The following is a 24,245-nucleotide window of genomic DNA, read 5'->3' on the forward strand; positions in this document are numbered from 1 at the left end:
CCATGATGGAAACGCATTTAAGTCTGAAAAGAGGGACAGAAATATGCACAGGGAGTCATTAACAATGCAGAACTGTGAGTGGAAAATGATAATTAACTCTACATAGGGTCTTTAGAGAGACAGTCTTTGAGGATTGCATTTTCCAGTGTTGATCTCGAGGTTAACTATTCTGCATGGAAATAAGGGGCCAGAGGTGCTGCATTTCCTGACCATGAGCTATATCCAGAATTAGCATGTTAATATGTGTTTTTGTATCCATCCTGTACGAGCATTTGCATGGAGGCTTTCATTTGAATTAGCGCCGAGTCGGGGTTGGGCTCCATTATCCGCCCAGAAGAATCTTAACCACAACTTCTTGCGTAACAGCTTACTCGCTGCCCTTCTCCACCTCCAGCACCCGCCCACCCCTCCCAAGCCTCCCCCTCATATTTCTCAATCTTCTCCTCTTCATCATCTACATCATCATCACCATCTTCAGCACCACCATGACCGCTTACAAACCCCAGAACTCACACGACTGTGCTATTTATATGGGTATAGATGAGATGCTGCATTGTCCCACGTCTCCTTGTAACCCCCATGATCATAAATCTGCCTGCATGGCCCGCGATCGTTTATGAGCACTTTACATGAAGATCACTCTCACAAACAACGCCCTTCAGCCAGTAATGAAAGCCAAGCGTCAAAGTTGAAGATCAATGTCAGGTTACGAGATTCGTGACAGGGCCCGCTTGTATGTAGAGGACCATATATGTAAAGAGGATCTCCAAGGGATGTTGATCCAGAACAATGGGAGATGCATTCCATGGCAATCCATTATGCTTGGCCACATTTTGCTCCATGTGACACTCAAATAATGGCAATTGCGCCTTCTTTAATCAAACTTTGGGCCTTTAAAAGTCACATTCATCGTTGACCTTGGAAAGATTTTTGCAGTATTGTCCTAATTTAAGGTCTTCTTGGCTTTTTCCAGAAAGCTTTTTTTGAGGTACCCTTTGAGGCAATACCAGTTTTGACATATATTAATCAAATAAAACTAGATAATAATATTATGGTTTGGACTTATTTTTATTGCAACCTTCTACTACCACTATATCCAACCTAGAGTAAAAATTGTGAACTTGATACTGATATATTTTGAGGCCCCCAGCACCTGAAATACACTGAACCCCCAGATCGGTACATGCTATCACCCAGTAACAAAGGCCAAGGGTTAAATGACTGAGGTCAGAGAGTCTTGAACCTCCGCCTGGGGACCTCTCAGATCAATGAAAGGGTGTTGAACATGTGTTCCTGTAATGGAGGATTGATTAGAGGAGGGACAAGTGTCAGAGGGGATGATTGTTGTCTGGTCAGTGTAATTTGTTATATTGTAAAATCATGTAAACTGGATATTTTGGTTTTGAATGCTTAAAGACATGCTCACATAAACTCTCACTTCAAAGGTCCAATTCTTAGGACAAACTGGGAAACAGACTTAAAAAAACAACTTTCTTACAAGTTGGCCCTTTAAATCGAGAAGTCAAACTACACCCTAAAAAACAAAATCTACTTTATAAAATACCTTTGGATCCGGCCTGCAACTCCATTTTATGAGGTCATGATTAAAGGTCCAATTTGTCGAATTTAGGGGCATCTATTGGCAGAAATGTAATATATCATAATAATGTTTCCATTAGTGTTTAATCACTTAAAACTAAGAATTGCTGTGTTTTGTTACCTTTTAATCTATCATGTCTACAGAGGGAGCAGATCCTCAGAGGCAGAGTCAGCCTTTGTGACTTTTTCCCATAGGCTTACATTGTGAAAGAAGCAGCTGTAAAACGGTGGATACATTTTTTTAGAGCATCACAAACTATGCAAAATGACTCGTTTCACTATTGTGATTTGAGTCATTTCATCTGATAACATTTTAAAGTCTAGATGAGCTGGACAATTAAATAATTTTGTTCCCCATCCAAAGCTAGCCAGGCTCTGTGGACCACATGATGATCGGGGTAATTTTATACCCAAGACTTCAAGCCATTTTGGCTTAATGAGCCACTGAGCAGCTCTCATGGGACTGTAGGGGGCTGTATCCAGCCCAGAATGGACAACCCAAATGCCAGCCTTAGACAGGGCATTTTTATCTGGCCAAGGTAGGGAGGGGTCCAGTGAGGGGTGTTCAGTTGGTTGCATTGTGAAACCTCACTGCTAGATGCCACTAAATCGGACATGGTTTGGTTGGGTTTATAGAAAGGGAAAGGGAAAAAAATGTTTTTTGGGGTTTGAGCTTTGTAGTACTACTCTGTTATCATGTTCACAATAATAACCTCAAATATAAATCCTCCTTTGCTCACATTATAATTACTGTGGTTGCTAGATGGTTTTGTCACTTAAACGTAAACAAATGTCATTGTAATGTAAGCATCTGATTTCCTTGTTTCCTTGTGAGGACAGACTAGAAGAAATACTACGGGAAAAAAAAAAAAAAACTAATTCAACATTTATTAAACAAATGTCTGTTCCACTTTCCCTGCCTCTTTCAAACCTTGACTGCCTGGTGTTGGCCTGATGCTGTGACCAGACTCAGCCCAGGCTGTGCCCAGGCAGGTATTGGCTCAGATCAGCTAGCCTGGGCCACAGATTAAAACATATCTCCCATATGCCCACTTTCATCTACAGCCAACTGTCCAGCCAAGCATACCCTATGCCTTCTCATCCCTGCTTCCTCTTATCCTCTTCCTCCTCCTGCCTCTGCTCCCTCTCTCTCTCTCTCTTTCTCTCATGCAGGGTAGAGTGGCATGCAGGGACAAACCTGAGACCTTAAAAAAATAGAGAAGAAAACAGGAGGGGAAGGACATCGAGGGGTGGGGATGGTGAGGAAGAAAGGAGGCGAGGAGAAAAAGAGAAACGCACATTGTACTTTTCAAATGGATGGGAAATGATTCGCTGGGATTTGCTGACAATTATACGGTGGGGTTTAATCAATTCGGACCATTCACAGCGTGGAGAGGGCTGATCCCCCAGTACAAAGGAACAGACCGTGGGAGGGCGGTACCTGAGAAAGCGCCGGCCTGGTGTAAGTAACATGAGGCAACACTCCCCTCCCCACACATTGCACCGCAGCATATGGCCCCTCTCTGAACTTATTAGCTGGCGGATTAAGGCCAATCGCAGAGACCCAATGGCCTGTGGCTGCCTCCGTCGCACCCTCCCTCGCCCCCTTCACCCCCAGGAATGAGGCTGACTGACAAGGGGCATTGTGTTGGGCACCTAGATCGCCACACCCCTCACTTACCCTGTCATGCGGTGCGGTTTGATGAGGTTATTTGGTAGTGAGGAACAGGATCTGACCATTAACCTCGCAGCCACAGAACACACTGTACATGCACGTGTAAATGACTGCCTTCCAGTATATGAGAATAGCTACCTTCAAACACGTCTACATCATAATAATTCATAAGATAATTTTACCCTTTTCCCTTGACCACTATGGTAATACTACCTGCAAATTAGCAAGCTGCTCGGCTATAGAGTGGATTAAAAGCACCTGAATGTGAACACACAGATTAGCCCTGTAGATATGAAGTCTAATTAGCATCTCATTGCAACTCGACATGCGAGCTCAACATGAGTGCAGACACGCTGAGAGAAAAGGCTCCATTGGCCAGGGGTTGATTATAGGTCCATTATGCACACAGTACTTAGTGATGGGCTGAGAGGAGGAATTAAGAGCTTGATGGCTACTGCGAGGGGACCTGGGCTGAAGTACAGGGGTGTTAGCAGTCAACAGGGTCTCAGGTCTACAGGAGGCCAAGACTGGGGGAGGCTATACAGTAGACTCTGGCCTCGCTGAGTATTCATGGAGAGAGATTTGACAAGAGAGGAGCCCCCTATTTAAGCCCTCATTTGATCTGGCAGGCGGCAGGTGATCCTCTGCCTCTTTTTGTGTCAGACCACGGGGGTTTGTCGACCCCTCGTGACCTGTCTTACCTGGCGCCCGTCAGGACACCTCATTTAGAGGGGAAGAGAGAGGCTTATTCAGTCCTTGGTATCCACCCATCACACAGCTCCACCTGGCCACAGGGTTGCCAGGGTCAGCTCCACACTGAGACAGCGGGGGGTGCTCAGGGCCAGCTTTGCTAATCCCCTCATATACTTGGAGGTGCTGGAGGACCCAAAGGCCAGAGATGGAGCAGAGGAGCCATCTTCCTGGTTCTTTTAGAAAGGATTAGAGGACCCAGCAGGAGACGGTCCTCAGAAGCGAGGCCTCATGCTTGGAGATCATGAAGGCATTTTTGGAGTCGAAGATGGCTCGGCTTTGGTCCCACCCCCCCACCCCCATCCCGCCCACCCGGAGACCACCTGTGACCGACGACCTCACAGAGACAGCACCCATCCAAAACTTGACTTTACAGGAGGTACAGAGTTGGCTTTACCAAGGAAAGCCTCTTCTTCTTTTATGGCTCCTTCCAAGCGAGTGCCCGTGTGTTTGTTTGTGTGCTTTCAAGAAGGAGTTCTCGTTAGGCGAGAGCCGTGCAGTTGATCTTTAATGAGAGGGGAAATCCCTCTCCCCCTTCTTCCCGCAGGATGGTTCGCCATACCTTATCTTGAGCCCCCCTTTGCTAGCTTTCATGTGCGTCTCGTCATTGCGAGGTGAGTGACTGCTCCTCAGAGAGACTGCGTCTTTGAGAACCAATGATTAATGCTCTTTGAGGATGGTGGTGGTTGTGGGAGTGGAGGGTGGAGGGGTGTACAGCACCTCAGCTGCTTTACATACAAAGCAAAAGACCCTTCCACTTGCTACACAAACAGTGAAAGTGTGAGAGAAACACACTGGAAGCTGGTGCTTCATAGATGTAAGTGGGCATCCTAAGTGGCACATCTTTGTCTCCAGATCTTCACCTCCTCCATCCCCAATCAACACCTCTGCACTTTGTACCTCACCGTTTCTGACACTCTCTCACCTCTGAAAAAGCACCCCAGATGCTCGGCCTCCCTCATCAAAAGCTCCTCTCACAAAAAAAAAAAATGGCTTTAAGAGTGAACATATCCCATGTTCAACAAATATGGTCGCAGAGATGAACATAACTGCTCAACAAACAAACCATTAAACCTTTAAATCCGCCACATAATAGCATCTGTTTCTTTCCATGCTGAACACTGAATGAATGTAAAAAAAAATATATCAGAGTTCGCCAGTGATCACCACACTAAACACTTGCATTGCTCAAGAGCATTTAGCAGAGGCTATTAGATGACCATAATGATAAAACCTAGTACGGCATCAATGCGAGGGCAACTGTTAACATTTCAGATTAGCTCCGTGCTGAACCTCGGGGTTCATTTGGCTGCATTTGCTTCCATTATCGACTGAATAAGCAGATCCAGCTGGCGGAGATCCATTCCTCTCCACACACACTGTGGCACTCTATCTCTGTCTGAGCCCACTCAAATCACGTTAGCCAGTCAAATCAGGTTAGCTCCTTTTAAGCGTCAAACGTACTTTTAATTCAAAGCATCACTTCATCGACAGCAGACTTGTTGGCATGCCAGAGCCTGAGTTGTCAGTGCCTCTGCACTGATCCACATCTACTGGGGTCAGACAGATCAGGATACTGAGCCAGCCTGTGCAACTTGTGTGTGTCTGAGTGTGTCCGTGAGGGGGGTGTGTTGGACTATGCGATATTTTCGGGTTGGATGAGAAGAGTTACTGACAATCTGGCAGTCTCTCACACTGACATGTGTGTTTGATGGTACACACAGCCCGTCGTCAGCCTCCGTGACCCGGTGCTGACATTGAGGGTAGAGCGCGTGACAACGTGCTGCTGTTTGTGCTGCCGAGGACCACAGTTTGTTGAGGGTGGGTTGGCGCGGGCAGGGACGAGTTTGGGGGGAGGGGTGGGGGGGTGGGGGTGGGGAGCTGAGGACAAGGGGTGTGTCGAGACTGCCAGTCTCTGTGGTTATTGTCAGGCACGGAAATAGGCAAAGCGTTTCACTACCACCTTGATTCCGCATTCATATTTTATTGCAGAAAACGTAAATCTGAACAATGTAATATTTTTTTCTTTATCTTTAAGTTGCCCCTCCCACATGTGAAACAAGAGATTATATTTTCCTCCTAAAGGCAAAGCATTTTTTGGATAATACAGATGAGTTCAACCTGTTTTTGTTTAATTTAGATGCTTTTTGGTGCTTGTGGTCATTCATTTCTGACCCGCATGTGAAAAAGCAGACTTGTAGGCAGAGAGTAACACTGTGTCCTATCTATAATAAATCAGCAGGACGAATGCAGAACAGTGGCGGTACACAGAAACAGTATTTCATAGCTTTCCATTCCGAGGGGCTCTGTGTAGACATTGTTAGTCTGACTATACGAACCTAGCCGGATTTATCAACAGACCCCTGCTCTTATCCCACTCGCTGCCTGCCAGGTACGATTAATGTCCATTTCTATAAGCATAAAGGGTCCGAAGAGCAAAGAGATGTACAAGGTGCAAATGAAAGAGAGATTGATTCGCTGTCAAAAGTTGAATTTTCTCTTTTCATGCGCCTGAGGCCACACTTGCCTTGTGTAAGGCTAAATAAGACTCCCTGACCATATATGACATGATAAAAAATAAAAGAAAATCACAGGCCTCAGGCTGAGCTGCAAAGGCTTTAAGCTACAAGAACAAAAGCAAAAACCAAATGTCCTATAACTGTATTTACAAACATATTGCTTTGTGCTTTTTGCTTTTTTTCACCATCTTGGAAATATCTTTAATGATTTCACCAACTTAGACATTTCACTAATATCTTTACTATATCTAAATCCCCCCCCACACACACACCAGTTCTTTGAATCTGCACTGGCAATTTGATGCCATACACACAGAACAATTAGGCTCTTGAAAATAACTGAGGCTGCAGGTCGCTCTGACTCACATACACGCCGCGAGGTGGAGTCAGGTATGTCTGATTGTCTGAGGGTAATAACAGTGGAGTGGGAGGAAGAGGTGCACCGAGGAGACGTTAAAAAGGCCACGAGGCTTACAGCGGGTGTAGGCGGGCGTCTAAACGTGTGTGTGCGTGTGCGTGTGTGTGTGTGTTTGCGTGAGGGCACAGTGTAAGTGTAGGCACAGTGTGGTACGCTAACCCTATTCTGATAAATGTGTGGGATGGGAGGATCGTTGTGGAGCCCCAGAGCCAATCTGCCCAAGACCCTCATTGTAGCCTGAGGGCCTCCTCAGTGCCTTTTCTCTACCTGTCTGTCTCTATTTTTCTCTCTGCTGCTACTCAAACACTGCGGGATTGACGGGATAAAAAGGCTTTTCTTGTAGTTTGAATTTGGTCTTTTTTTCTTTTTCTTTTTTTTTTAAGGAAATTCAGCAGCTCAACAACCAAATCACTCTAAAAATAATATTGGCTCTGACTTGAAATATTAATCGTGAGATGAACGTTTTTGATTTGATACTACGTTGCTTCAGTTGGAATCAATTAACCTTAAAATACAATTCCCCCCAAATCAAAAAAAAAAAAATCTAAATATTCTTGAAAAGTTAAACCCTTTCAACAGTTAACCAACTTTTCCAAGCCAGTATTCTGCTGACGGGTCCATCATTAAGGGTGGCCCACATTAGTTCGAATGCACAATGCCCTCCTCTGTTCAGAATGTGAATTAGCTGCTTCGTTACAGTACGAGAGGGAGAAGCCTTGCGACAATCACTCGGCGGCAATGCTGTAATAGCCGCGCCGTGCATCAACAAACAGACATTACAAAATGTGTGAAATATAGATGACACAAACACTTTGTAAATGTAATTTTTTGCATTTGAACTGATGAGTGGTGCAATATACAGAGCTGGAATCAAATAAAGATTGTGCAAGAGGGAGAAGAGAACGATGCAGAATCAGTGTGTGTATGTGTGTGTGCATGCTCGTGTGTGTGTGTGTGTGTGTGTGTGATGAAGCTGAGCAGCAGACAGAATAAGGTGGTTTTGATCAGGAGTTTCTCCGGGATAATTGTCAGGATCTGCTGTTTGGAAGATGACTGACAAAAGGAAAAATATGACAGTGGAGTTTGTTGAGGAAACATGAAAATGTGTCACACATCCGTCAAACAAAGAAATGCAATATTTATGGATTCTTGAAGATCCTCTCTCTCTCTCCTTCTCTCTCTCCCTCTCTCTCTCTCTCTTTAGACACACACACACACACACACACACACACACACACTCACACACACATGCATATTGTTGAAGTCTCCTTAGCGTCTTCTCCACAAATCATTTCCCATGTCGTCATGCGTCTCCCCAACGCTCGCTCATAAAAGGATTAACATGCGAAAAAGGCTGTTTACATAACAATGACGGGAGTGTTTAAAAATCCACACTTCAAGACGTGATTATGATAAGCACGGGAAAGTTTTAACGGGCCTTAGGCACATGTGGGAGACCATTTCTATTATTCCATCAGCCCCGATGATATTGATGATTGAAGGAGTGCAGCGCCAAACATTTACCTGCATGTTTGATTTTTTTCCCTTGATTTTCCTCCTCATCCGTCTGATTTTTTTCTTGATCATGATCAGATTCCACACAAACCCTTGTGAGTCATGTGGAAAAACTGTAAATAAATGAAGTAAGGATGAACCAGTAAGGATTGGATCTGGGCTTCAAAATCAAGCCCATTTTTGTTCCATTTTAGGCTGAGGCACTGTAAAAAAAAAAAAAAAAAAAAAACAGTTGACACTGAACACACTAATATGCAGCGTCACAAGTTGAAATAAACATAAATGGACAGGGGACAAGGAAGGAAGGAAGAAAGAAAGAATGAAAGAAAGAGAGAGTTTTTTTTAAGGAGAGCCCGTTGATTAATTAGAGCTATCTGTCTGCAGACCTCCTGGTTTGATTAGACAAGCTCTCCACCCTCACTTCTCTCCCATTCTCCGACACACACACTGGCTCGCTTGCTCACAAACACACACTCACACACCTACTAAGAAAACAAAACCCCACTAATTATTTGAAGCCTGCGCTTTGTAGGTGGGGCCCGGTCATTATCAGGCCTCAGCAGTGCACGTTTTTGTTGGTTTTAGCTTTGCATCCTCAATCAATTGCCAACAGGAAGAACTTTAATCAGGGTTTTAATGCAGCTGTACAAGAGGTGGGCCGGCCCATTGTCTGGGTCTGAAAAGCCCGATCGGAGGGGAGTCCTCTCGCGTTTCTTTACATTCACCTGCTGGGCCCTATTGGGTCCCTTTCTGAAAGAAAAGGACAAGGGAAATGAATAAAGAACACTGTGTGTCGGCTCGACCAGCCTATGGGTTAATCAAGGAGCTACTTGTCACCTCCACAGAGCCTCACAGCGCTGGTGGTTAAGCTCTCCCCGTCTCTTTCCCATGCCAATTCAGACACATTAAGGAGCTATGACATGACGAACAACAGCGGGCCATAACACAATCATGAGCTAATGATATGTTACTCTGAAATGAATATATGAAATGCAGGGAAAAAAACGACAAGCGAGGAAAAACTGTACAAATCACAGCGAAATGCAATTATGAGAACGCGTACAAAAAAAAGGGACGAAATGCAGCTTCAACAACATCGTGCTGGGGTTGCTAAGATGTGTTTTCCAGAAAGCGATTTTGTTTAATACAAGGTAACATTCAAATACCCACAGGGGGGCTTTGTCGAACTGCACAGCCTCTGAATATTGCAAAACCACAAATGCATTGTACCGACCACAACACACAGACACACACACACACTTTTTTGGCACATCGTTTTTTTTATCCACATGTTTAGGCACTTTGGTTGCCGTGCATACAAACACATTTGAGGGGAAACGTTTTAAACGCCCCCCTTCTGAAATTCAACACATGCACAGCGTGCTGTAAGGTGATGTAAGTTCAGGCCTCGCCGAGAACCTGGAAAACCTCGAGCATTAATGCACAGCTCGATCAAGAAATCCTTGCGTTTGCTGAGGTGCAGCAGGCCGACGACGGCTGCTGAATTTCAAAGCCTTTTAAATGATGCTCTTACCCCATCTAGTGAAAAGAAGGAGCAATTCCCATCAGCCACTCGAGTGACTGAGCCAGTGTGTGTGTGTGTGTGTGTGTGTGTGTGTGTGTGTGTGCATGCGTGTGTGTTGGACTTCTTTTAAATGAACCTCTCAAGGCTCTCGAGAAACGGACAAAATTAAACGAAGTGTTAATATAAATCAAAATGTGACGCAAGTGTAGGGAGAATGCTGAGAGACTGAGCCGAAAAGAAATAGAAAAACACATAAATGTGTATTTGAACGTTCATCATTATATTAATTAAATCCTCCTTTCTGCTTAATATTCCTCACACAAAGACCACAAGAGGGCATTATTTAATCAGCGCGCCATGGCAAAATCTATTACAGGTTGCACTGATGTTGCAAAAATACACACAGCTTTAACCTTCTCAGATAAATACTAAAACAAACAGTTGGGAAATGACTTAATCATCATTATTATTATCAATATTATTATTATTATCATTATTATTATTATCATTATTATTAATATTATTATTAGGTTTCAATTAAGAATAAAACAACACATTGCAGAAAAAAGCTGACATTTACAGTACAAAAATTGGTGAACATGAATTAAAATGAACGATTTAAAGAAATGAATCATGAAGTCATTCTAGCACCATGTCATAATGGCACAAATCATCGTTGACAATTAAATGTATTAACTTGGTCGTTTCATATCACCATGCCTTTGTTGCACCGAGATTCAACAGAGCAAAGGTTCGAACCAACATTTCCGTATCAACATGTTTTCTGTAAAAAAAAAAACAAAAAAACAAAACAAAAAAAAAGAAGTTCAACCCGACACGCGTGTGTGACATTATCCAGGATAAAAAACGCGGTGCAATTTGTGGAGCACACGGGGTGCTTTGGAATTATGCGTGCACTTTAAACAAGATCTGCAGACTGATGACTAATGGCTGATCCACCTGACAGAGCCTTTTTGTTGGAGTCCGCAGGAAGCCTTCAGCGCTCTCCAGCAGGGCCTGACGAACTTATAAGAAAGGGCTCTCTAACAAAAGGGACGGCGGCAATTAGGAAAACAAAAGAGAGGAGGGTGCCAGTGATTATTAGCTGGAGCACTTCGACAGCCAACACCCAGCTTTCACACAGTCAATTAGAGAAGCGACGAAGAGCGTCAGAAAATGTACCTTCTAATGGTTAATATTTATGAAACATGTTTTTATAAGGCAGTGAGAGAAAATATGAATGACAATATAATTTATTGAAATATGTTTTTGTGTAAGATTGCTGTACCAAAATGTTTTATATATATGTATACATATATGTATATATAAGAAACATGGCATTTTTTGCTTTCCTTTCTGTTTTCATGTTTTTCTGTCATTATATTTGGTTTAATTTCCTAGAATCAACGAGGCGTGCAAACTGGGAACCTGCCTGGCGAAGAAAATTGAAAATGAGCATCGTGTTTAATTTATAATGACCGCGTTTAGACCCACGCGAGCCCACTCAATTAACAAATTTCAAACTGAGAAAGAATACACCGTACACACACACAGCGGTTCAATTTTCCTCACTCAAATTGTTTTACAAGCTACGTGTAAAAAGCTTATTTTGTGGTGTTTGAGCATCGATTTTGACAGGCACTCACTGCAGAAGGTCAGCAATTCACCTGTAAGTCGAGAAATTACCCTGCCTAATTTTTGCTGTCCTTCAGGTGCAGCCTGACAGCCTCCTTTGCATTTTAATGCAGACAACCTGATTATTAAATCTTAGAGGGCTTTTTCTTTTTCTTTTTTTTTTTTTTTTTCGTCTGAAATAAATGGCTTGGGTTGCTGGGCAACCTGACTTGATCAAAAAGGGCTCCCCTCCCCCCATTTTCAGCCTCATAATTCTTCGTCTATATTCAGACACCCAGTTCTTAATTAGATTAAGATGCAAAATCCCCCACTGCGAGCAAATTCACACAGATGTACCATCTCGTGTACACACAGCATATACGGTATTGATTTAGTCATGTACACACCCTTTTCAAAATGTAGCTATCGGGGTGAAAGTGGTCAATTTTGCGAGATTCTTAATTTCTAATCTACCAATTAAATATGCATAAGTATTAATTGAACAAACGCATCTAACATTAACTGAAAAAAATGTTTAATTCATTGCGATGTTAACAATTACATTCATTTGCAAACGTTTACCCTTTTCTTCCCAATTCTGATAGAAATTGTATGAATATAATAGAGAAAATATGTATTTTCGAAGAGAAAATTAATTTGCCTCACAATTACACAACACAAAACACAGCCCAGATAGTAGAACACATTTGTGCCCGAATACACAAATACACTCCACAGGAACAGTGCCAACGGATGGGCCATACGTTAGCTGTGCACTACCAGTGCACCTATGTCACCCAAACGGTCCGGCTATTTGGAAAGGTGAGGACATCATGCGTTGATATAAAGGGTCATTTGGAGGACTCATTGGAGCTGTGAAGGATTGGATTTTCACCAGAACGGCTGCACTTTAACATCACTCAATCTTCTCTGCGTTTGATTCAAAACTAAGGTGCTCAGAATGATGGAACACGTGTGTGTGTTTGTGTGTGTGTACGTGTGTGTATGTTTTTTTCACTCCCCTTGATTAGAACTCTGGCCTTTAAAAAATGTGCATGACTTACTCTGTTTTCTAAATAAAACCCTTCAGAGGGAAAAAAAAAAAAAAAAAAGAAACATTTTTTGCCTCGTTTGCGTTTGTCTTCAAGGTAAAGTTAAATGGGTCATTAAATTTCACTCAATTCTCAGTGGTCGCACTATGGAGGAAGAAGTTGTATGCATAAAGCAAACCAAGGACAGTTGGATTTGCCATAAAGAGCGTGCCATTTTTTGCTCTCTCCCCGGAGCTATGGCTTTGATTGAATCCTGAAATGAGTTGAAATGTCACAAATCCCTACCAGTGCGCTCGAAGTGAAAATTGGCCTTGGGGTTTTAAGGTTCCCATTAAGGGCGTGCTTAACACGTACTGTTAAGTGTGGCTGGAGTGCATCAAAAATACAACATAATCATGTGTCTCCACACACTTGAGCAGAATGTCTCTAAAATACATTGATGCCGGGTCTCTCTGGCGGAGGCGCGAGGGACGCTCAGGGTCGGGGCCTCGGCAGGACTGAGGCGAGAGAAGAGCCGAGGGGGCAGCTGGATCTAAATGAAAGCGGTTATCATGTCAGAGTTGTACCAAAAAAAGCTGGGTGAATCTTGTATTTTTACCACAGAGTATTTCTGATTTGCAACTTAAAGCAGAAAAAAAAAAAAAAAAAAATCTGGGATCTCATTAAAGGTGCAACCACCAAGGCACTGATGGCTTACATGCATGTAAAACCAGCTTCTATCACCAACCGCCTCCATATATCACCGTACATCGGGCTCCTTTTGGTGTGAAATTACAGCGCATGATGCCTTCTGCAGTGTTTTTATTAAAAATAATAAACCCCTTGCCTCTACATCAGCATCGCCTTTCAGACTGGTAACTCCTGACTCGCTCTGAATGCGCTGATTTGTCACAACGGTCCTCCTTCCCCGCCGTCCCTCATCTCTCAGGTAGCTGCATTTTCAGGGAAAACAGGGAAATGACTCTCCTCGCTGCTTAGTATTCGCGTCACGTAAAGTGGGTCTGTGTTCCTCATTTAGTTCTGTACTGTACAGCTGGGGAGCTGTCCGGCGCGCGGCGGCAATATGCAAATGACTGTGGATTTGAATGGAGATGGAGGTAGACACAAAGCTCAATTAGAGACACACACAGAGAGAGAGAGAGGGAGAGAGAGAGAGAGAGAGAGAGAGAGAGAGAGAGAGAGAGAGAGGTGGTGGGGGAGCGTTTGAATGTCTGGAGGGGAGGGGGAGGGGAAACGAAGAAAAAAAAAAAGAAACCTTGGCTGCTTAATGCCAACCTGAGGAAACCAATGTACGGACACATTCAAACACAAAGGCACACACAGATAGCCGGGGCAGATTTCTAAATTCTTCAGACAGGCAGCTGATCTCTGAGGGGCTCAGACAGCTCAGCCCTGTGATGCGTCTCGGTCGCACCAATCACGGCGAGAATATTCCACATCATCCACATCACACATATCATCAAAACAAAAAGGTGTCAGGCAAGCACAGGCGCACTTCCTCTTTTGTTTAAAGCTCAAAGACAGACTCTCCCATGCGAAAAAAAAAAAAAAAAGACAGGGGAAAAAAAGTATGAAGGGGGACGACGGCCATTTTGTTCTTGGGTGTTAATCGATGCCCAGCAGCAGTCTACACATCACCTGACCCAGCGCCTGCACGAGTGTCCTTGGAGGAGTCTCTGACATCAGCGCTGCCACCCCTGGTTGCCACGGCAACCCCAGTGCAATTGGAAGGGAGGGGTGGGCGATGAGGGGCAGGCGGAGGGGCAGAATAATTAATATGCACATATGGGGAGTTTGAACGAGGATTTAATTGTATTTGTTGGTGTGTGAAGCCGAAATGGATTGAACGCCACGGCAAAAAAGACGAGGAATATCAGAAGGGGAGAAAAAAGGGGATTAAAGCGAGCTCATTGGTCAGAGAAATCATTTGCATCGTTGTCAAGGTTATTTCCAAATGATTTCCCTTTCATACAAGAAAGTAACTTCATAGATGAGATGGTGGGGAGGTGGGCCATGGGGTGGGGATTATCCTCCCTCCTCCTCCTCCTCTAGATCCTTCTCCTCCTCTTCCTCCTCCTCTTCCTCCTCCTCCTCCTCCATGGCACTATCATCATCATGAATAGTTTACAAAGCTGTGTACAGCCAAGGTGAAGCCTCACACGGCAACAATCCATCGGTCAACATCTGACTTTGTTTCGGTGATTGCAATCATTTCGACGCGCTCGGAATCATTTCAACATGCAGCTGGAGTGTCACAGACAGACTCGAGGCTAAAACTTGATCAGGGAGGCTCAAAGATCATCCAGCTGATCTGGTGATGCCACACAACGCCCCCAACCCCCCTTACCCATAAAACACTGGCTGTCAGATTATATGGAAACATCCTTTAGTCACAGAGCCACACACTCCTGAACGTTTTTTCACACCACCTCTCTCTCTCTCTCTCTCTCTCTCTCTCTCTCTCTCTCTCTCACACACACACACACACTCAAACACACACAGGAAGTTGCAGCATTTCTTCAATAAATAAAGAGACTGCAGGCTCCTCTGAAGTCTCATCACTGCCAAAAAAGATATATAATATTCAAAACTAATGTAAAAAAAAAAAAAAAAGGAAACATCATTTTCTTTCTTTCTTTGTCTTTTTTCTCTTTTTAGATATTCTGACTCAAGATAAAAAGATTCAAATAAGTCAGCTGCAGCACTGCGCGGTATTAAGCGACCCGGCGGGAGGAGAGGTGTTTGGTTAGACTGACAACAGAAGTACATGCACACGGTCACTCGCGCACGCACGCAGACATTACACGCCCTATCAGCGGGCGCACACACGGGCGCACATACAGTAAACGTCGCAATGGTCTCATCAATAATGCATCGGCACTTCATGTTTATGCAATTTACAGGGCAAAGAACCGAGCGATGGATACTGTAGATGCGAGCATGGCGCACGACGCACGTCGAGCGTTTCTTTCTTTTTCTTTCTTTCTTTTTTTTTTTTTTTTTACAAGCCTATCACAGACAGAGCTCAGACACGAAAGTTCAAATCTTCCTCCGCGTTTAGAGAAAGAGATTAAGATAATAAAAGAGTCCTCAGCACATACCTGTTAAAGCATTATTTCTTTGATTCTGGTTTATGCAGGCTTGAAGGGGCTTCATGATAACACCGCACTAAGGAAATAAAACTGTAGCTGTGGTGATATGCAAATTAACGGCTCCCGCTGGATGCAGGGGCATTTATTATTCATAAATTACTCATGTTTATGCAAATGACGGTATACGGAAGCGCTAGTGGGGGTTGAGTGGCTCCGTCTAAACATACTGTGTGATTCAATTTCTGTCATGCTCCTCCGTCTGAAATGATCCGAAATCCAGGCGTTTCCAGCAACACGGCGCAGTGTATTCTGAAGTTTCATCCAGGTAGTCTGGGAGATGGAATCAAGGAGGGCGCAGGGAGCTGTGCAAATCAGCAAGAAAGAAAAAAAAAACCGCCTCTGTTTGTTTAGTTACGTTTCTATTTGATTGTATTTCTTTACAAATCAAGTTGGTTAAACCTGTGGGACCCCCTGTGCAGAGGGAGAGCTCTGCATCAGAGCTGATCAAATACACAGCCTCCATTCAGTGTATGTTAAAGAGGCGTGTTCTATGTGCTTGAAATCTACAGTAGCTAATTTCCAGAGAGTCAGCGCCGGATACCTTTCCACTTTTCCACGTGTAACAGCACACCATCCTTAAATTGCTCTGACAATTAGACAATGTGTCACGTGATTTAAATGCAATTAGTCGTCCACAGCTGCGGCATGAATGCGACATTCATGAGATGTTTGAGACTAAACAATAAACAGTTCAGTTTATGTGTGTGTGTGTGTGTGTGTGTGTGTGTGTGTGTGTGTGTGTGTGTGTGTGTGTGTGTGAGAGAGAGAGAGAGAGAGAGAGAGAGAGAGAGAGAGAGAAACCTGCTGACTTTTTTCAATATCATCTTTATTCAAACAGATGTAACATCTTACAGTCTACAATCACAAATACACCAGGTGGACCACAGGTTGTACAAAATTACAAAGAAAAAAAAAAAAAAAAAAGTAAAGATATTTTTTAAAAAAACAAAACTCTTTTTTTGTCAGTACGGAAACATGAAAGATGAAAAAATGATATGAGCAGATATCTCCAAAAGGCTCGGTCCAAGAGTTTGGAGTTATTGCTCAGTGCATTTCTCTTTCGCGCGCTGTGTCCTGAATTACGGTAATAGTGCGTCATCAACGGGGGACGACGCCGACGTAGAAGACTGGCGACGCCGATAACTTGTGCTAATAGCTGGTGTTTGTACTTATAGGGAATAATTTTGGAAGTTTCACGACTGACCAAACAGTCTATATCGTTCACTGCTACATGCTGCCTCGCTACACGGCCGTCGTCGTCAGCGTTATCCGGTTTTGAATGGACTAGCGTACATTTGGACATAAATAAGGTGAGTTAATTGTCACACTGCGAGCAGCAGGCTAACTTCTCATGTCTGCCACTGTTCTTTTATTTCGCCTTTTGGGACACTTTCCCCATGTATTTCTCTTTTATTTGTATTCTTCAGGCGCCGTCATGTTCCACAACAGCTCACACAGAAAATATTGGATATTTAAAAGCGAAGAGGAGTTGGACCACATGAGACGCAAGGCTAATCAGAAATTCCGCAACAAGATACTAGAAAGTGGGAAGGTGAGTGTTAAATAAAGACGCTACCAAACGGAAACAAACTGTCTTTAAGTGACGTATAAGCTCACTTCCGCCTGTCTGTGTGTCTTAAATGAGCCCGGGGTGAGTGAGTCCATGTTCCTTGAGCGTCATGGGGAAGACGTCGTGTTCAGACACTATGAGAGGAGGATGCTGGACTTCTGCAATGCCTTCAAACCAGCGATGCCCAAGTCAGTTGTGGTATGTGTTTGCGCTGTCTCTCCACCCGTGTAAGAACAACATGACATCTGCAGCATGTAGATGACTGAGTCACCGTGTGTCTCATCTCATGTGTGCAGGGTACAGCCCTCATGTTCTTCAGGAGATTCTACCTGAACAACTCTGTGATGGAGTACCACCCCAGGATTATCATGTGAGTAAATCCAGTAAGTCCAATGTGGACATTGTCTGATAGGAAAGTATGATCAGCCCTGGCTGCAGGATTTTATTGTGTCAAACAAGGTATGATTTAAAATAATAATTTTTCACTACACGAGGGTTTCAAAAACAAGGTTTGAATCTTATTCTACTACATTCATGGTAAAAATAAAACAATCTAATTTTATAGTCCTCAGGAAAGTAGCTGCTCCGTGGTCTTGTTGTATGGCTGTGGATGCTTCTGTATCTTTGTCTAGATGGCAGCAGGGTGAACAGACAGTGGCTGGGATGGCAGGGTGTCATTTTCCAGTATCCTTTAGGCTCTGTGTATTTGACCCATATTACTGATGCTCTGTCGTTGGGTACCACTGATGATCTGTGTGGTTTTAATCACCCACTGTAGAGTCTTTCAGTCCTGGGCTGTGCACGAGCCATGCCAGATTATGATGTTTCCAGTCAGGATGGTTACTATAGCTCCTCTGTGAAAGTTGTACAGAATTTGACTTTATATGTATACTTTTGGAAAGTATTTGTTATTGGCAACAAGATTTTTTTGATGCATTTGTGCCACTGATGGCCAATTTGACAAAGTTGATAGTGGATTGAGAAATAACATTTAACGTAGAGTCAACATGACACTGTTTTATTCACCTCCTACTTGGCCATCAGTTCAGACTCAGCTCAGTGTTGAATAAAGTATTAAACATGTTTCTTTTTATGGATAAAGAAAGCTACTGTTTTTGTTGAGAGTGGTATTTGGGAAGGACTTTTGCAGTCCAACTTAAAGAATGTAAGGGTCTATACAACCTTTTTTTAAACTTGCCTCCCTGTTTCAGGCTGACGTGTGCATACCTGTCCTGTAAAGTAGAGGAGTTTAACGTGTCCTGCACCCAGTTTGTGGGCAACCTCCTGCAGGAGAGCCCAGCAGGGCAGGAGAGGGTTCTGGAGCAGATCCTGGAGTTTGAGCTGCTGCTGATTCAACAACTCAACTTTCACCTTGTCGTCCACAATCCCTACAGACCAATGGAGGGCCTGCTCATCGACCTTAAGGTAGGTAGTCGACTCCTGGAGAGCTTTCAGTGCTTCTCATAAATTTGTTTAATAGTTCAGATTGTTTATCCTGTGTCAATGAACTGTTGGATTTGCAAAAATGTCGTCCCTCAGACAAGATACCCTACTCTGGAAAATCCAGAGTCCCTGAGGAAGAGTGCTGATGATTTTCTGACTCAGGCAGCCATGACAGACGCAGGACTGCTGTTTCCTCCCTCTCAGATCGCTCTGACAGCTATTCTGAGCAGCGCCTCAAGAGCTGGTCTCAGCATAGAGAGGTGAGTCAGTAGGTGTGTCCGGGTTAAAATAAGCAGCAGTGCTACATTTAATATATTAATAGGACTTGGCATGAAACATTACAACAATATTGCAATATTTATAGGTTACATTTTGATACACAATTGATCTCCATAGTTTTGAAATCTCTTTGAAAGCGCCTTATAAATGCTAATACTGGACAACAAAATCAAATCTCACACATTTTGACCTGAACCACAGTATTGATATTGTGACGGATGAATATTGCTCTCTTCTGTAATTGATTAGGATTAGTAATTTCTTTTGATTGGTGAAACAATTTCAATAAGTTTCATTTTAATGGTATTCACTGTCATTATTTGGAAACACAGTGAGATAAGTTATCAATCAAGAGGTATGATGCTAAGTACTGATGGTGTAATAAAGTATATATCTTTGTTTAAAACCTGTTTATAGTTGATACGTTAACTGAAAATTCCCCAAAGGGAATGTTCCTGTTTTTTCCCTTAATGTGTTAATTGCCACCTTTTTTGTTTTATTGTTTCAATAGTTACCTGACTGAATGTCTGGGACTGAAAGGGGACAAAGAGAGTCTCTCAAAGATGTACGACGCCATGAGACGTGCGTAAACTGCACTTCCTTTTTGACACCACAAGATGGTGGTATTGAGCTGTTCCGCGCTTCACTGCAGTGTGACACACAGAACATGTGTTTTCTGAGATTTAAGGAAATGTTTTCTGCTCATCCAGGGATGAAAACCCTCCTAAAGAAGTATGAACTTCCCAAATCGGAGGAGGTGAATGTGTACAAACAGAAGCTGGAGAGGATTCATGTGGAGTTAACCACTTCAAGCAAGTAAGGCGAAAGTGATTGAGTTTTGTACAGGATACTTGGGAGGGTTTTCCAACAAGCAGAGTGTCATCGGGGAATATAAAATTACTGTCACATTAGAATGCACAACTTAAATGTGGAGTTGAGAAGCCAAATTAAATTTCTATCTTGTCTAGTGCTGAGATAAAGACAGAAGTAGAGTCATGGTCACTGGAAGTCATTCACAGTCAGGAGTGCTGTGAGTTTGCTCTGTATGTTGATGTCTTAGTAAAAGCACGCAATGCTCATGTTTTTTGTGTTAATTTAAATGGCCAGAATTATTTAAATCTATTACTTTACTAAAAACATTTTACAACAATTTGAAAATGTTGAACAGCATACATGGGTCAAAGCCGGGACAGCTATAGTCAACAGCAAGGAAATGAAAGGGGGAGAGAGGAAAAAAAAAATCTCCTGACTACATTATAAAATGTCTGTTGTCTGACCTGTTGAGTTAGGCTTTAGAAACTTTAGAAACTGTGTTAAAAGCTGAAAATGACAAATTCTTAATTATCAGAGCAATCTTGTACATTTAGCAAATGTTATACACAGTTATTTCTCTGTGTGTGTGTTTGTCCCAGAATGTACAGTATGTTTATTAAATATATATAGCAGGGACGTGAGATTGATGGTAGTCACTCAGGACACTGATATATTGCCAGGTGTGAACTAATAATGCAGCTCAGCAAGGATGCAGACGTTTCATAGGGACGAGCATATATAAAGCGTATCTGCTAGTTTGTCACTGCTAACAGAGAGTCCAGGCTGCAGTGTAGTTCATACACTTGTGAACTACTGATAAACCACAGGCCTGAGTAACATTAAGGTTTCATGATCAAAGTTTCATTTTTTTAATCATGTGGACACTTCATATTCTCGTGCTTCTTCACTCATCCACATGAGTGCTAACTGCAGAATACTTTTCAATCAGTTGTTTTCTTTTTTCTTTTACAATGCCTCATTTCAGGGGGTGCTGCAGCCCTACTTCGTTCATCCATGACTAGAGTAATGTAATTGTAGTTGCAAAAGTTAACTGGAAGAGCATTCAGTAGATCGCATACCTACACAGAGGGCCCAGCAACCCCCTTTAATTCAGTCACGTTAATCTAATATCATTGAAAGGACGTTTAAATCCTCTAGATCTGGATTTTGACTTGGATCTGCATCGAGATACCAGCCACCTAAATACAGCTATTTTTCATTAAGATTCATGAATTATTTCCTAAGAAATGTATGAAAATGATGGAAAATGCCTTAAATTGCCATGAAAGTGTGAAAGAGTTCCTGGATCTGTCCTTTTTAATCTGGATTCACACTGAAAGTTAATGAGGTCTATTCTGAGCCCATCTTCTATCAGAGTTTTCGTGGAATCCGTGCAAAAGTGTTTGTGTAATCCTGCTGACAAACCAACCAACAAAAAGGTGAATTGATAACCTCCTTGACATAGGTCATACTGTTAAAATACCAAACTTACTGTTGTGTAGTATGTAGGTACTGCTACTTGTATGCTTTTGTAATCAAAGTTTCTATCCCACACACCCAAGTAAGCAACTCAAGTCTTCCATTGCCATACGTAGTAACAGTTTTATTATAGCCAGGTTGTCGTATCTAAGATGCAAAAAGGTTCAAGGTTCAGTTTCAGGTAGAAAAATAAAAAGAAACACATCAGCTGTATGAAATACAGAAAGGAAGTACAACAGCACGCCACATTCCTACCTACATCATCCATACCATGGAGCACAGCTGATATTGGTATTGCTGATGAGGAGACTTTCAGGCTCGTTCGTCGTCATGTCTCTGTCGCCGGTCGTCTGTTTTAACACTTGGTGAGGTTGGTGAGGTCCGTGGTATCTTAAGTGCAACTACAGTAAACAGTTTGGTAAACTCTTGAGCTATGACAGGCACAGATTCAGACTTTGCAGCGGCTTGAATCATCAGGAGGCACGCGAGGGCCCACCTTTACGACTATGACTTTGAAGTTGATAAATCTGTGCATGACATGACTTCTCAGGATGGATCTATATGAAAACAGTCGGTGTGGAGGTGTGCCGAGGGAGAGAAAGAGAGGACTGCAAATGCGCGAAAGCTTTCGTTCACACCCCCCACCCCAAGGCTAAGAGGGAGTTCGGGTGATGTTTTGTTAGAGCAGCATATATGTAGGCCCACACTATAGCAGGATCCATTCAGGATTAACACATGCACAGGACAGGATACAGATCTCCTACAAAACTCTTGGGACTATCTCTCAGCTCTGTTCAGCTATAAACATACACAAACACCTTTTTACTGCTATACAAGCCTAAGTATATAACATCAACGAACAAAGCAGCGTATAAAAAAATGTAACAAGTGGTGTCAGTGCTGCGTGGCAGTTCATACACAGACAGTGGAAGTTGTCAGTGGTTTGAAGGAAGAGCTTGTCATGAGTCAGGTGGCGGTGCGGGCAGGCGGATGCGGTGTAGAAAGGGAGTTAAGGCTTGTGTCATCTTGGAGAGAGGTGCTATGTTTGAATTCCCTGATGACGGCAGAAATCGCTACTTCGATGCTTTGGATGGCCTCCCCCTACAGTAATCCTTTGCAAGATTTGTCCGAGGAAAGCAGTAATCAGGGTGCCACATTTTTGTCTGGTTCAATCACAACCCTCAGCAGTCTGAGGGGAGTGGCAGGCATACCAGGATTAAAGAGGTTCAGACACTTCTGTAGCTGACTGTATCTCAGGTCCATCTTCATAGAAATCGTCTCTTCAAGGTCTCATGTGACAAGGCTTCTTGTCAAACGTGAATCAGTCCAACACACTGTCTGTAGCATTTTGGGAAGGGCTTTGGAAGGACAGTATTCAGATATGCATTAAGTGGTTTCCCATGGAGAACAGCCATATTGCATTTGAACTGCCAGGAATCTAGGCCACATGCTTATAGATACAAACTGACTTGAGTCTTCGGTCGTGCGCCTCACGGGATGAGGCCTGACTTTGGCTGCCTGGCTGGGCTGTGTGGTCTGACTACCACACTTTGATTCTCAGGTGGGAATCTGTAAAACTCACATAACCTGGATGGCAGCAGCCAGTGACATGATGGTGCACTCTGTCCTGTAAGATAAAGTGGACATGTTTGTGAAAGGCACAAGCTCTGAGAATCATCCACTTACAACTGCAATTCCGTAAGAGTTGAGACGCTGTGTAAAATATTAAAAAAAAACAAAAACGTGTGTAGTCATTTGCAAACAAACTGTGTTTACAAAGTGTTACCAAGCTCATGTAGTAATATCCTTTGTACAATCATGTGTTTCAGAGTGGTGAATCTTTCCCCATCCTGTCTAATGAATGACTAAGCCCTTCTTATCCAATCACGACCCTATCACCCCTTTCTAGTCCACTTATTTACCTGTGGAATGTTCCAAACAGGTGTTTTGTGTGTGTATTCTCGCATCGAATTCAAAATATAAACAATAACAAAAATAAATAACTAATTTGAAGAGGTTGATTTCAGCTGGTTGTATGTCAGAGAGGATAAGCAAATCACAGTTTTGTGTCAAACACAGCAAACCAACTTTTTGGAATTGGTTGTACTAATTATGACTGCAAATTAAATGAAACTACAACTACTGATGGTGATCATGAAGGCATAGTGGAATCTAGATGTCACAGTCTACATCTAAATGAGTGTTGGAAATGGACTTGAAGGGGTTGGTCACAAACATTATGAACACAGTTCACCAACAGATATGGCTTGCAAAGATAAATTCTGATCATGATATATTAACAAAAGCAGCTATGAACTTGCTGTTTGTGTTAACTCAACAGCTCATGGTAAAATATTTCTTGTATTGCAGCAAACGAAAGAGAGGATACGAAGAAGATGGTCACGTATCAAAGGAACCACGTATAACGGAAGAGGTAGGATAATATTTTGTATTAATGGTAAACTTAGTTAAGCTGCATATTTGTTGCACAATCCTTCTGAAATTAACTTTTTTCTTATTGCAGGAATGGACTGATGAAGACCTGATGTAAGCATTCAAGCAAAGTTTTAGTTATTATACCACTTAATTCCAAGGTCAAGCCATTGTGGTTATATGACCATACCTATAGAGAATACGATGGAGTGGCATATACAGTTTACAGTGAGGTTACCTAACAGTTAAATAAATGTACGTTATATTAATTTTCTACAAGATGTTGTAGAAACTTGGGTTTGACTTTGTTCTGCAGCAAGAATAAAGATATTTTTCTACATTTCGTTTGTTAATGTTTCTGCAGATAACAAAAAAAAAAACAATCTTTCCACATAACCAAGCCAGTTGA

At 42.7% G+C, this 24,245-nt stretch overlaps 1 protein-coding gene across 1 annotated transcript; it reads left to right on the forward strand.

Moving 5' to 3' along the window:
• Window positions 1–16,914: 16,914 nt before the first annotated feature.
• Window positions 16,915–24,176, forward strand: ccnh (cyclin H). Its single transcript, XM_037097828.1, has 10 exons — window positions 16,915–17,129; window positions 17,247–17,371; window positions 17,465–17,587; window positions 17,686–17,759; window positions 18,601–18,814; window positions 18,929–19,092; window positions 19,623–19,693; window positions 19,822–19,927; window positions 23,774–23,837; window positions 23,928–24,176. The coding sequence occupies exons 2-10, from the start codon at window positions 17,255–17,257 to the stop codon at window positions 23,952–23,954; spliced, it is 960 nt and encodes a 319-aa protein (XP_036953723.1). The 5' UTR covers window positions 16,915–17,129; window positions 17,247–17,254; the 3' UTR covers window positions 23,955–24,176.
• Window positions 24,177–24,245: the final 69 nt, after the last annotated feature.

This window comes from Acanthopagrus latus, chromosome 5, assembly GCF_904848185.1.
Source record: "Acanthopagrus latus isolate v.2019 chromosome 5, fAcaLat1.1, whole genome shotgun sequence".
Lineage (NCBI taxonomy): Eukaryota > Metazoa > Chordata > Actinopteri > Spariformes > Sparidae > Acanthopagrus > Acanthopagrus latus.